The sequence below is a fragment of the Engystomops pustulosus genome, unplaced genomic scaffold (genome assembly GCF_040894005.1).
Source record: "Engystomops pustulosus unplaced genomic scaffold, aEngPut4.maternal MAT_SCAFFOLD_181, whole genome shotgun sequence".
Taxonomy (NCBI): domain Eukaryota; kingdom Metazoa; phylum Chordata; class Amphibia; order Anura; family Leptodactylidae; genus Engystomops; species Engystomops pustulosus.
Genome location: NW_027285061.1, coordinates 187,653 through 200,688, shown reverse-complemented (window position 1 = coordinate 200,688; position 13,036 = coordinate 187,653). Strand labels below are relative to the sequence as shown.

Below are 13,036 nucleotides of genomic sequence, written 5' to 3'. Positions count from 1 at the left end.
AAAGCTGGGTACAGGACAACACAGGGGCTACTGCACTGGGGAAAGCTGGGTACCTGACAACACAGGGGCTACTGCACTGGGGAAAGCTGGGTTACCAGACAACACAGGGGCTACTGCACTGGGGAAAGCTGGGTTACCAGACAACACAGGGGCTACTGCACTGGGGAAAGATGGGTTACCAGACAACACAGGGGCTACTGCACTGGGGAAAGCTGGGTTACCAGACAACACAGGGGCTACTGCACTGGGGAAAGCTGGGTTACCAGACAACACAGGGGCTACTGCACTGGGGAAAGCTGGGTTACCGGACAACACAGGGGCTACTGCACTGGGGAAAGCTGGGTACCGGACAACACAGGGGCTACTGCACTGGGGAAAGCTGGGTACCGGACAACACAGGGGCTACTGCACTGGGGAAAGCTGGGTACCGCAATGTGCAGGGGTGAGCTGTACATGTGGGGGGGGGGGCAGGGAGGAGCTGTACACGCGGGGGGGGGGGGGGATTTACATGGGGGGGAGGCAGGGGTGGCAGGGCAGGAAAGGGCTGTATGTTGGGTGGGGGGGAGGCAGCCTGTCCATGACCTGTCTCTTCTCTTGCAGAGGGTTATGTGGTGGTGTTTGTGCGGCGCTCCCCTCTGGTGCTGGTCTCGGTGTCGCACGGCCGGCAGTCGGAGCAGGAGTTGGCGCAGGAGCTGCTCTACATCTACTACCAGATTGTCAGCCTGGTGACGGCCGCGCAGCTGCACCACCTCTTCCAGCAGCGCCCCAGTTATGACCTGCGGCGGCTTCTCTCCGGCTCCGAACGCATCACTGACAACCTGCTGGACTCCATGGACAGGGACCCCAGCTTCCTCCTAGGGGCGGTGCGCTGTCTCCCCATGGCCCCCGCACTGCGTGAGGCCACCACACACTGTCTGCAGCAGGCCAAGGCCAAGAGCCTGGTCTTCTCCATCCTCATGTCCAGGCAGCAGCTGCTCACCCTGGTGCGGAGGAAGGACCAGTATCTGCACCCCATTGACATCCACCTGCTCTTCAACCTGGTGACCTCCTCCAGCTCCTTCCGGGAGGGTGAGGCCTGGACCCCTGTGTGTCTCCCCAAGTTTAACCCTTCTGGCTTCTTCCACACTCACATCTCGTACCTGAGCCACAACCCAGAGCTGCTCCTGCTGATGGTCTCCACTGATCGCGAGGACTTCTTCACTGTCTCCAACTGCAAGAAGAAGATCATGGAGCGGCTGGAGAAGCGGGGGACATGGGGACCCCTGAAGGAGGCTCTGAGGGGGGCGCGCTATGACGTGGAGCAGGTCGGAATCCCGGAGCTCAGACATTTTCTGTACAAGTCCAAGAGCTCCGGCCTCTACACCAGGTGAGATGTGTGATGAATGATGGAGGTAAATGCAGGGGGGGCCGCGGCCTGTGGAGTCAGGGGGGATTGAGGAGACCCTGCACTGGTATGATTGGTAAGCGAGTCTTTGCTCATGTAATGAGAAGCTATTGACCCCAGGCCTGGGTAGTAGCAACCCCTAGCACTGTATGGACCCCCTCCCCAAAGTCGGAAGCTTCCCCTGATGATTGCAATGGACACTTTTTTTTTTTTTCTAAATCTGTTATTGCTTTATTATTTTCAGCATAACACAAAAACACATTGGGGCTCATTTACTAAGGGTCCGTGGACCGCAATTCTGTCGGGTCTTCCGAATATTTACTTTTTGCGCTGAATTTTCCCAGGTTTTTGCCGCATGCAATCGGATTGTGGCGTATCGGCGCCGGTTTGCATGCAACAGAAATCATGGGGGCGTGCCGTCGGACAACCCAACGGATTTGGACAAACCGCAGAATTTAAAAACAGAATTGTGTCACAAGATCAGCACTTACATGCACCAGGAAGAAGAACGTGAACTCCGGCGGACCTGGGCTGGGAAGCAACACATGCAGGAAATTGGACGCACGACCCTAGTGAATCGCGGCAGCACCCGATTCCTCATCGGACAACGCACCGTGGGATCATGCCCCAATGTCTGCATTGTCAAGGCCCCACCTAGATTTAAGTCACGGCTGTGAGCGGGATATCTTCCTGTAACTGCTGGAAATCCTTAAAGGGCTTGGCCACTCTTTAACATAAATTGTCCATGTGCTTCTACTGCCTTAAAGGGGTTTTCCCACGAAGGTAAGTTAGGCTGCTCCATTAGTCTGACGGAGCGGCGAGGGGTCGGTCGGACCACTCGTTCTTGTGATCGGCGAGGGTCCGACTGACCCCTCACCCCCCCACTGATAGGACCGTGAATAGGGCCTAGCTTGCCTGAGTGGAAAAACCCCTTTATTCCCTGAATGTTCACCAATTGATTTATCATCCCTGATGCTTCTTCTATTGTGTTGTGCAGACTCTCTGTAGGATCTTTGTTTACATGTCTGTGCACTTATAAATGGGAGGGACCTGTAGCAGGAGATTATGGCTTATCCTGCTCCCTTCCCTCTCCCAGGACTGAGGGAAAAGACACTGGAGGCTGCCACTGGTACGGACCGAGAGAAATAGACACACTGGAGGCTGCCACTAGGACGGACTGAGAGAGAGAGACACACTGGAGGCTGCCACTGGGACGGACTGAGAGAAGGAGACACACTGGAGGCTGCCACTGGGACGGACTGAGAGAAGGAGACACACTGGAGGCTGCCACTAGGACGGACTGAGAGAAGGAGACACACTGGAGGCTGCCACTAGGATGGACTGAGAGAAGGAGACACACTGGAGGCTGCCACTAGGATAGACTGAGAGAGAGAGACACACTGGAGGCTGCCACTAGGACGGACCGAGAGAAATAGACACACTGGAGGCTGCCACTAGGATGTACCGAGAGAAGGAGACACACTGGAGGCTGCCACTAGGACGGACTAAGAGAAGGAGACACACTGGAGGCTGCCACTAGGACGGACTAAGAGAAGGAGACACACTGGAGGCTGCCACTAGGATGGACCGAGAGAAGGAGACACACTGGAGGCTGCCACTAGGACGGACCGAGAGAAGGAGACACACTGGAGGCTGCCACTAGGATGGACTGAGAGAGAGAGACACACTGGAGGCGGCCACTAGGACGGACCGAGAGAAAAGACACACTGGAGGCTGCCACTAGGATGGACTGAGAGAGAGAGACGCACTGTAGGCTGCCACTAGGACGGACTGAGAGAAGGAGACACACTGGAGGCTGCCACTAGGATGGACTGAGAGAGAGATACACACTGGAGGCTGCCACTAGGACGGACTGAGAGAGAGAGACACACTGGAGGCTGCCACTAGGACGGACTGAGAGAGAGAGACACACTGGAGGCTGCCACTAGGACGGACTGAGAGAGAGAGATACACTGGAGGCTGCCACTAGGACGGACTGAGAGAGAGAGACACACTGGAGGCTGCCACTAGGACGGACTGAGAGAAGGAGACACACTGGAGGCTGCCACTAGGATGGACCGAGAGAAGGAGACACACTGGAGGCTGCCACTAGGACGGACCGAGAGAAGGAGACACACTGGAGGCTGCCACTAGGATGGACTGAGAGAGAGAGACACACTGGAGGCGGCCACTAGGACGGACCGAGAGAAAAGACACACTGGAGGCTGCCACTAGGATGGACTGAGAGAGAGAGACGCACTGTAGGCTGCCACTAGGACGGACTGAGAGAAGGAGACACACTGGAGGCTGCCACTAGGATGGACTGAGAGAGAGATACACACTGGAGGCTGCCACTAGGACGGACTGAGAGAGAGAGACACACTGGAGGCTGCCACTAGGACGGACTGAGAGAGAGAGACACACTGGAGGCTGCCACTAGGACGGACTGAGAGAGAGAGATACACTGGAGGCTGCCACTAGGACGGACTGAGAGAGAGAGACACACTGGAGGCTGCCACTAGGACGGACTGAGAGAAGGAGACACACTGGAGGCTGCCACTAGGATGGACTGAGAGAGAGAGACACACTGGAGGCTGCCACTAGGACGGACTGAGAGAGAGAGAGAGACACACTGGAGGCTGCCACTAGGACGGACTGAGAGAGAGAGACACACTGGAGGCTGGCGCTAGGATGGACTGAGAGAGAGAGACACGCTGGAGGCTGCCGCTAGGATGGACTGAGAGAGAGAGACACACTGGAGGCTGCCGCTAGGATGGACTGAGAGAGAGAGACACACTGGAGGCGGCCACTAGGATGGACTGAGAGAGAGAGACACACTGGAGGCTGCCACTAGGATGGACTGAGAGAGAGAGACACACTGGAGGCTGCCACTAGGACGGACTGAGAGAGAGAGAGAGACACACTGGAGGCTGCCACTAGGACGGACTGAGAGAGAGAGACACACTGGAGGCTGGCGCTAGGATGGACTGAGAGAGAGAGACACGCTGGAGGCTGCCACTAGGATGGACTGAGAGAGAGAGAGACACACTGGAGGCTGCCACTAGGATGGACTGAGAGAGAGAGAGACACACTGGAGGCGGCCACTAGGACGGACTGAGAGAAGGAGACACACTGGAGGCTGCCACTAGGATGGACTGAGAGAGAGAGAGAGACACTGGAGGCTGCCACTAGGACAGACTGAGAGAGAGAGACACACTGGAGGCTGCCACTAGGATGGACTGAGAGAGAGACACACACTGGAGGCTGCCACTAGGACGGACTGAGAGAAGGAGACACACTGGAGGCTGCCACTAGGATGGACTGAAAGAGAGAGACACACTGGAGGCTGCCACTAGGATGGACTGAGAGAGAGAGAGACACACTGGAGGCTGCCACTAGGATGGACTGAGAGAGAGAGACACACTGGAGGCTGCCACTAGGATGGACTGAGAGAGAGAGACACACACTGGAGGCTGCCACTAGGACGGACTGAGAGAGAGAGACACACTGGAGGCTGCCACTAGGATGGACTGAGAGAGAGAGACACACTGGAGGCTGCCACTAGGATGGACTGAGAGAGAGACACACACTGGAGGCTGCCACTAGGACGGACTGAGAGAGACACACTGGAGGCTGCCACTAGGATGGACTGAGAGAGAGAGACACACTGGAGGCTGCCACTAGGATGGACTGAGAAAGAGAGACACACTGGAGGCGGCCACTAGGACGGACCGAGAGAAAAGACACACTGGAGGCTGCCACTAGGACGGACTGAGAGAGAGAGAGAGAGACACACTGGAGGCTGCCACTAGGACGGACTGAGAGAGAGAGAGACACACTGGAGGCTGCCACTAGGATGGACTGAGAGAAGGAGACACGCTGGAGGCTGCCACTAGGATGGACTGAGAGAAGGAGACACACTGGAGGCTGCCACTAGGACGGACCGAGAGAGAGACACACTGGAGGCTGCCACTAGGACGGACTGAGAGAGAGAGAGACACACTGGAGGCTGCCACTAGGACGGACTGAGAGAGAGAGACACACTGGAGGCTGCCACTAGGATGGACTGAGAGAAGGAGACACACTGGAGGCTGCCACTAGGACGGACCGAGAGAGAGACACACTGGAGGCTGCCACTAGGACGGACTGAGAGAGAGAGAGACACACTGGAGGCTGCCACTAGGACGGACCGAGAGAAGGAGACACACTGGAGGCTGCCACTAGGACGGACCGAGAGAAGGAGACACACTGGAGGCTGCCACTAGGACGGACTGAGAGAGAGAGAGAGAGACACACTGGAGGCTGCCACTAGGACGGACTGAGAGAAGGAGACACACTGGAGGCTGCCACTAGGACGGACAAAGAGAGAGACACACTGGAGGCTGCCACTAGGACGGACTGAGAGAGACACACTGGAGGCGGCCACTAGGACGGACTGAGGAGGGAGAAACGGGAAGTTGTATAGTGATAGAAAGTGCTGCCTGGGAAGAACAGGGGAAGGTACAGCTACATACACAGTACATACATACAAGTCTAATGGAAGAGATTTATAGAAAAGTGGCCAACCCCTTTAAAGTGAGTGTTGGCTTAGGCAAGTGATGGGGAACCTTTTAGAGACTGAGTGCCCAAACTACAACCAAGATCCTTCAACATCATTCAGTTGTATTCCCTCTCCTGAGGCCACCAATACAGTTGAAAGAAGGAGGGCAAATTCACACGCTCATTGTAGCTTCTCTCCAGGAAGAATGGTGGGTCCAGCAGGAGGACCTCCAAAGACCATGCAGTCCAGTCAGCACCTTCTCACTTCTGCAGTTTCAAACAGCCAATGAAGTGTCGCTTTAAAATAGCGCTGAGAGGAGCATCCCTTAAGTTGCTTGGGACTGCAGGAAGATTTGATGGATTTGGTCCTGTTTGGTGAAATTGTGGCAATGGCCTGAGTGCCCACAGAAAGGTCTCCGAGTGCCACCTCTGGCCACCACACTTGTAATACATGGTTATTGCAGCGCATTAGTATGAGGCAGTGATCACACATGATCGATCACTAGTTCATATCCTACTAATGTAAAAATACAAAAAAAGTTTAAAAAAAACACCCCAAAAAGAAATCATTAAAAATACCGTATATACTCAAGTAAAATGTGCTGGAAAACGGAGAACTCGCCCTCCCACGCCCCCAGGCAGGTTCTCTTCTATCCATCAATGCTCCGGCATCAGCTCCATGTCCCCGCGTGGTCCGTGGCAGGCACCGTGACGTTATGGCGCCTGCGACGACCACGCGGGGACACAGACAATACCGGAGCATTGATGGATGAAAGAGAACCTGCCGGGGGGCGTCGGAAGGGGAGTACACAATGGGGCAGATTTACTTACCCGGACCTGTCGCGATCCCGCGGTTTGTTCTCCGAGGATTCGGGTTCTGCTGCCATTCACTAAGATCGTGCGTCCAATTTCCTGCATGTGTCACTTCCCCGCTCAGGTCCCTGGAGTTCACCTTCTTCTTCCTGGTGCATGTAAGTGCATTGTCCGTGTATAATGCGCTGTGCGGGGAGTCACTAAGAACCTGCGCCCGATATCCTGCATGTGTCACTTCCCCGCTCAGGTCCCCGGAGTTCACCTTCTTCTTCCTGGTGCATGTAAGTGCATTGTCCGTGTATAATGTGCTGTGCGGGGAGTCACTAAGATCCTGCACCCGATATCCTGCATGTGTCGCTTCCCCACTCAGGTCCCTGGAGTTCACCTTCTTCTTCCTGGTGCATGTAAGTGCATTGTCCGTGTATAATGCGCTGTGCAGGGAGTCACTAGGATCCTGCGTCCGATATCCTGCATGTGTCGCTTCCCCGCTCAGGTCCCCGGAGTTCACCTTCTTCTTCCTGGTGCATGTAAGTACATTGTCCGTGTATAATGCGCTGTGCGGGGAGTCACTAAGATCCTGCACCCGATATCCTGCATGTGTCACTTCCCCGCTCAGGTCCCCGGAGTTCTCCTTCTTCTTCCTGGTGCATGTAAGTGCATTGTCTGTGTATAATGCGCTGTGCGGGGAGTCACTAAGATCATGCACCTGATATCCGGCATGTGTCGCTTCCCCGCTCAGGTCCCCGGAGTTCACCTTCTTCCTGGTGCATGTAAGTGCATTGTCCATGTATAATGTGCTGTGCGGGGAGACACTAAGATCCTGCACCCGATATCCTGCATGTGTCGCTTCCCCGCTCAGGTCCCCGGAGTTCACCTTCTTCTTCCTGGTGCATGTAAGTGCATTGTCCATGTATAATGTGCTGTGCGGGGAGACACTAAGATCCTGCACCCGATATCCTGCATGTGACGCTTCCCCGCTCAGGTCCCTGGAGTTCACCTTCTTCTTCCTGGTGCATGTAAGTGCATTGTCTGTGTATAATGCGCTGTGCGGGGAGTCACTAAAATCCTGCACCCAATATCCTGCATGTGTCGCTTCCCCGCTCAGGTCCCCGGAGTTCACCTTCTTCTTCCTGGTGCATGTAAGTGCATTGTCCATGTATAATGTGCTGTGCGGGGAGACACTAAGATCCTGCACCCGATATCCTGCATGTGTCGCTTCCCCGCTCAGGTCCCCGGAGTTCATCTTCTTCCTCCTGGTGCACGTAAGTGCATTGTCCGTGTATAATGCGCTGTGCGGGGAGTCACTAAGATCCTGCGCCTGATACCCTGCATGTGTCGCTTCCCCGCTCAGGTCCCTGGAGTTCACCTTCTTCTTCCTGGTGCATGTAAGTGCATTGTCCGTGTATAATGTGCTGTGCGGGGAGTCACTAAGATCCTGCGCCCGATATCCTGCATGTGTCGCTTCCCCGCTCAGGTCCCTGGAGTTCACCTTCTTCTTCCTGGTGCATGTAAGTGCATTGTCTGTGTATAATGTGCTGTGCGGGGAGTCACTAAGATCCTGCCCCCGATATCCTGCATGTGTCGCTTCCCCGCTCAGGTCCCCGGAGTTCACTTTCTTCTTCCTGGTGCATGTAAGTGCTTTGTCCATGTACAATGCGCTGTGCGGGGAGTTACTAAGATCATGCGCCCAATATTCTGCATGTGTCACTTCCCCGCTCAGGTCCCCAGAGTTCACCTACTTCCTCCTGGTGCATGTAAGTGCATTGTCCGTGTATAATGCGCTGTGCGGGGAATCACCAAGATCCTGCGTCCAATATCCTGCATGTGTCACTTCCCCGCTCAGGTCCCTGGAGTTCACCTTCTTCTTCCTGGTGCATTGTCCATGTATAATGCGCTGTGCGGGGAGTCACTAAGATCCTGCGCCCGATATCCTGCATGTGTCGCTTCCCCGCTCAGGTCCCTGGAGTTCACCTTCTTCTTCCTGGTGCATGTAAGTGCATTGTCCATGTATAATGTGCTGTGCGGGGAGTCACTAAGATCCTGCGCCCGATATCCTGCATGTGTCGCTTCCCCGCTCAGGTCCCTGGAGTTCACCTTCTTCTTCCTGGCGCATGTAAGTGCATTGTCCGTGTATAATGCGCTGTGCGGGGAGTCACTAAGATCCTGCGCCCGATATCCTGCATGTGTCGCTTCCCCGCTCAGGTCCCCGGAGTTCACCTTCTTCTTCATGGTGCATGTAAGTGCATTGTCCGTGTATAATGCGCTGTGCGGGGAGTCACTAAGATCCTGCGCCCGATATCCTGCATATGTTGCTTCCCCGCTCAGGTCCCTGGAGTTCACGTTCTTCTTCATGGTGCATGTAAGTGCATTGTCCGTGTATAATGCGCTGTGCGGGGAGTCACTAAGATCCTGCGTCCGATATCCTGCATGTGTCGCTTCCCCGCTCAGGTCCCCGGAGTTCACCTTCTTCTTCCTGGTGCATGTAAGTGCATTGTCTGTGTATAATGTGCTGTGCGGGGAGTCACTAAGATCCTGCGCCCGATATCCTGCATGTGTCTCTTCCCCGCTCAGGTCCCCCGAGTTCACCTTCTTCTTCCTGGTGCATGTAAGTGCATTGTCCGTGTATAATGTGCTGTGCGGGGAGTCACTAAGATCCTGCACCCGATATCCTGCATGTGTCACTTCCCCGCTCAGGTCCCTGGAGTTCACCTTCTTCTTCCTGGTGCATGTAAGTGCATTGTCCGTGTATAATGCGCTGTGCGGGGAGTCACTAAGATCCTGCCCCCGATATCCTGCATGTGTCGCTTCCCCGCTCAGGTCCCCGGAGTTCACCTTCTTCTTCCTGGTGCATGTAAGTGCATTGTCTGTGTATAATGTGCTGTGCGGGGAGTCACTAAGATCCTGCACCCGATATCCTGCATGTGTCGCTTCCCCGCTCAGGTCCCCGGAGTTCTCCTTCTTCTTCCTGGTGCATGTAAGTGCATTGTCCGTGTATAATGCGCTGTGCGGGGAGTCACTAAGATCCTGCGCCCGATATCCTGCATGTGTCGCTTCCCCGCTCAGGTCCCCGGAGTTCTCCTTCTTCTTCCTGGTGCATGTAAGTGCATTGTCCGTGTATAATGCGCTGTGCGGGGAGTCACTAAGATCCTGCGCCCGATATCCTGCATGTGTCTCTTCCCCGCTCAGGTCCCCCGAGTTCACCTTCTTCTTCCTGGTGCATGTAAGTGCATTGTCCGTGTATAATGTGCTGTGCGGGGAGTCACTAAGATCCTGCCCCCGATATCCTGCATGTGTCACTTCCCCGCTCAGGTCCCTGGAGTTCACCTTCTTCTTCCTGGTGCATGTAAGTGCATTGTCCGTGTATAATGTGCTGTGCGGGGAGTCACTAAGATCCTGCCCCCGATATCCTGCATGTGTCACTTCCCCGCTCAGGTCCCCGGAGTTCACCTTCTCCTTCCTGGTGCATGTAAGGGCATTGTCCGTGTATAATGCGCTGTGCGGGGAGTCACTAAGATCCTGCGCCCGATATCCTGCTTGTGTCTCTTCCCCGCTCAGGTCCCTGGAGTTCACCTTCTTCTTCCTGGCGCATGTAAGTGCATTGTCCGTGTATAATGCGCTGTGCGGGGAGTCACTAAGATCCTGCACCCGATATCCTGCATGTGTCACTTCCCCGCTCAGGTCCCAGGAGTTCACCTTCTTCTTCTTCCTGGTGCATGTAAGTGCATTGTCTGTGTATAATGTGCTGTGCGGGGAGTAAGTAAGATCGTGCACCCGATATCCTGCATGTGTCACTTCCCCGCTCAGGTCCCTGGAGTTCACCTTCTTCTTCCTGGCGCATGTAAGTGCATTGTCCGTGTATAATGCGCTTTGCAGGGAGTCACTAAGATCCTGCAACCGATATCCTGCATGTGTCGCTTCCCCGCTCAGGTCCCCGGAGTGCACCTTCTTCTTCCTGGTGCATGTAAGTGCATTGTCTGTGTATAATGTGCTGTGCGGGGAGTCACTAAGATCGTGCACCCGATATCCTGCATGTGTCACTTCCCCGCTCAGGTCCCTGGAGTTCACCTTCTTCTTCCTGGCGCATGTAAGTGCATTGTCCGTGTATAATGCGCTGTGCGGGGAGTCACTAAGATCCTGCGTCCGATATCCTGCATGTGTTTCTTCCCCGCTCAGGTCCCCGGAGTTCACCTTCTTCGTCCTGGTGCATGTAAGTGCATTGTCCGTGTATAATGCGCTGTGCGGGGAGTCACTAAGATCCTTCCCCCGATATCCTGCATGCGTCACTTACCCGCTCAGGTCCCTGGGGTTCACCTTCTTCTTCCTGGTGCATGTAAGTGCATTGTCCGTGTATAATGTGCTGTGCGGGGGGTCACTAAGATCCTGCACCCGATATCCTGCATGTGTCGCTTCCCCGCTCAGGTCCCTGGAGTTCACCTTCTCCTTCCTGGTGCATGTAAGTGCATTGTCCATGTATAATGTGCTGTGCGGGGAGTCACTAAGATCCTGCGCCCGATATCCTGCATGTGTCGCTTCCCCGCTCAGGTCCCTGGAGTTCACCTTCTCCTTCCTGGTGCATGTAAGTGCTTGATCCTGCAACACAATTTAGTTTTTAAATTCCGCGGTTTGTCCGAATCCGTCGGGTTGTCCGACGGCACAACACCCCCCCCCCCCATTTCTGTCGCATGCTGGCGGCGATGCGTCACAATGCGATCGTGTGCGCCAAAACCCCGGCCCAATTCAGGGCAAAACGGAAATATTTGGAAAACCTGACAGAATCGCGGTCCACGGACCCTTAGTAAATGAGCCTCATTTTGATTTTTTTCTACAGCTTTTAGACTGAGGGAGGGGGCTGCGGGCGTTAGACTGGGGGAGGGTCTGCGGGCGTTAGACTAGGGGAGGGGGCTGCAGGCGTTAGACTGGGGGAGGGGGCTGCGGGCGTTAGACTGGGGGAGGGGGCTGCGGGCGTTAGACCGGGGGAGGGGGCTGCGGGCGTTAGACCGGGGGAGGGGGCTGCGGGCGTTAGACCGGGGGAGGGGGCTGCGGGCGTTAGACCGGGGGAGGGGGCTGCGGGTGTTAGACTTGGGGAGGGGGCTGCGGGCGTTAGACCGGGGGAGGGGGCTGCGGGCGTTAGACCGGGGGAGGGGGCTGCGGGCGTTAGACCGGGGGAGGGGGCTGCGGGCGTTAGACCGGGGGAGGGGGCTGCGGGCGTTAGACCGGGGGAGGGGGCTGCGGGCGTTAGACTGGGGGAGGGGGCTGCGGGCGTTAGACTGGGGGAGGGGGCTGCGGGCGTTAGACTGGGGGAGGGGGCTGCGGGCGTTAGACCGGGGGAGGGGGCTGCGGGCGTTAGACCGGGGGAGGGGGCTGCGGGCGTTAGACCGGGGGAGGGGGCTGCGGGCGTTAGACTGGGGGAGGGGGCTGCGGGCGTTAGACTGGGGGAGGGGGCTGCGGGCGTTAGACTTGGGGAGGGGGCTGCGGGCGTTAGACTGGGGGCAGGGCTGCAGTTGCCCTGATTAGTGGGGCCCGGGCTCTATCACAAATGGAGGTGAAGGGCAGAAGTCTGGTAAAAACCTTCCGCAGGGTGTTTGGGGTAAGTTGTGTCTTGTTAGGGATCTGCCTCTTCCTGATGATGATGATGTCCCCGCAGTCCTGTGATGAGCCCTCCCTATGACGCGGAGGAGAAGCGCCTGGTGTCCCTGTACCGGTATCTACATGGCCGCGCCCACTGCAGCGCCCACCCGCTCACCACCATCCATCACATGGGACCCCAGGAGAACGCCCTGGCCTGGGTGAGTAGCCAGAGCCGACCACCACCAGGATCTCTGCTTGCTGTCAGTCATCTGCAGGCTGGTGCACACGAGCGCAACGGCAAGCGGAGATCCTGGAAATACTGAGAGATTGCCATGGGACTGCCCTTGCCCCTCCCCACCCAGCTTTCCCGGGGCCCTGGCAGGTGCATGTTTGTGGTGACGCCTCCTCTTGCTCTGCAGGTGACAGAGGCCTTTGAGATCTTCGCGTGTTTCAGCCCCCTGGGGACCAAGTCTTCAGCCGTAAGTGGCGTCTCCCGACTTCTGCGCTGGATCCGCAAGGAGGAGGAGAGACTGTTCATCCTGAGCTCCCCCACGTACTGACACAGTGCCACAAAATCTCAGCTGTGCCCAGAGCTGCCTGCGCTGACCCCACACGGACTACAGGATGCAGCACATACGGCGCCCCCTACTGATCAGGCCACTCCGGGGGTCTCTTATCTTCCCCTTGTATTGTATGTTGTACATTTGTTTCATTAAATCACATGACACCTCA

The 13,036-nt window shown here is 56.2% G+C and overlaps 1 protein-coding gene across 3 annotated transcripts in view; it reads left to right on the top strand.

Annotated features, from left to right (window-relative positions):
- Positions 1-13,036, top strand: part of MON1A (MON1 homolog A, secretory trafficking associated) — a 16,753-nt gene extending 3,717 nt beyond the window's left edge. For all 3 annotated transcript variants that reach the window (XM_072131953.1, XM_072131951.1, XM_072131952.1), the window contains 3 exons: positions 601-1,366; positions 12,381-12,522; positions 12,724-13,036. In XM_072131953.1, the coding sequence (XP_071988054.1) occupies positions 601-1,366; positions 12,381-12,522; positions 12,724-12,864 (1,049 nt within the window). In that variant the 3' untranslated portion in view covers positions 12,865-13,036. The remainder of the gene's footprint in view (positions 1-600; positions 1,367-12,380; positions 12,523-12,723) is intronic.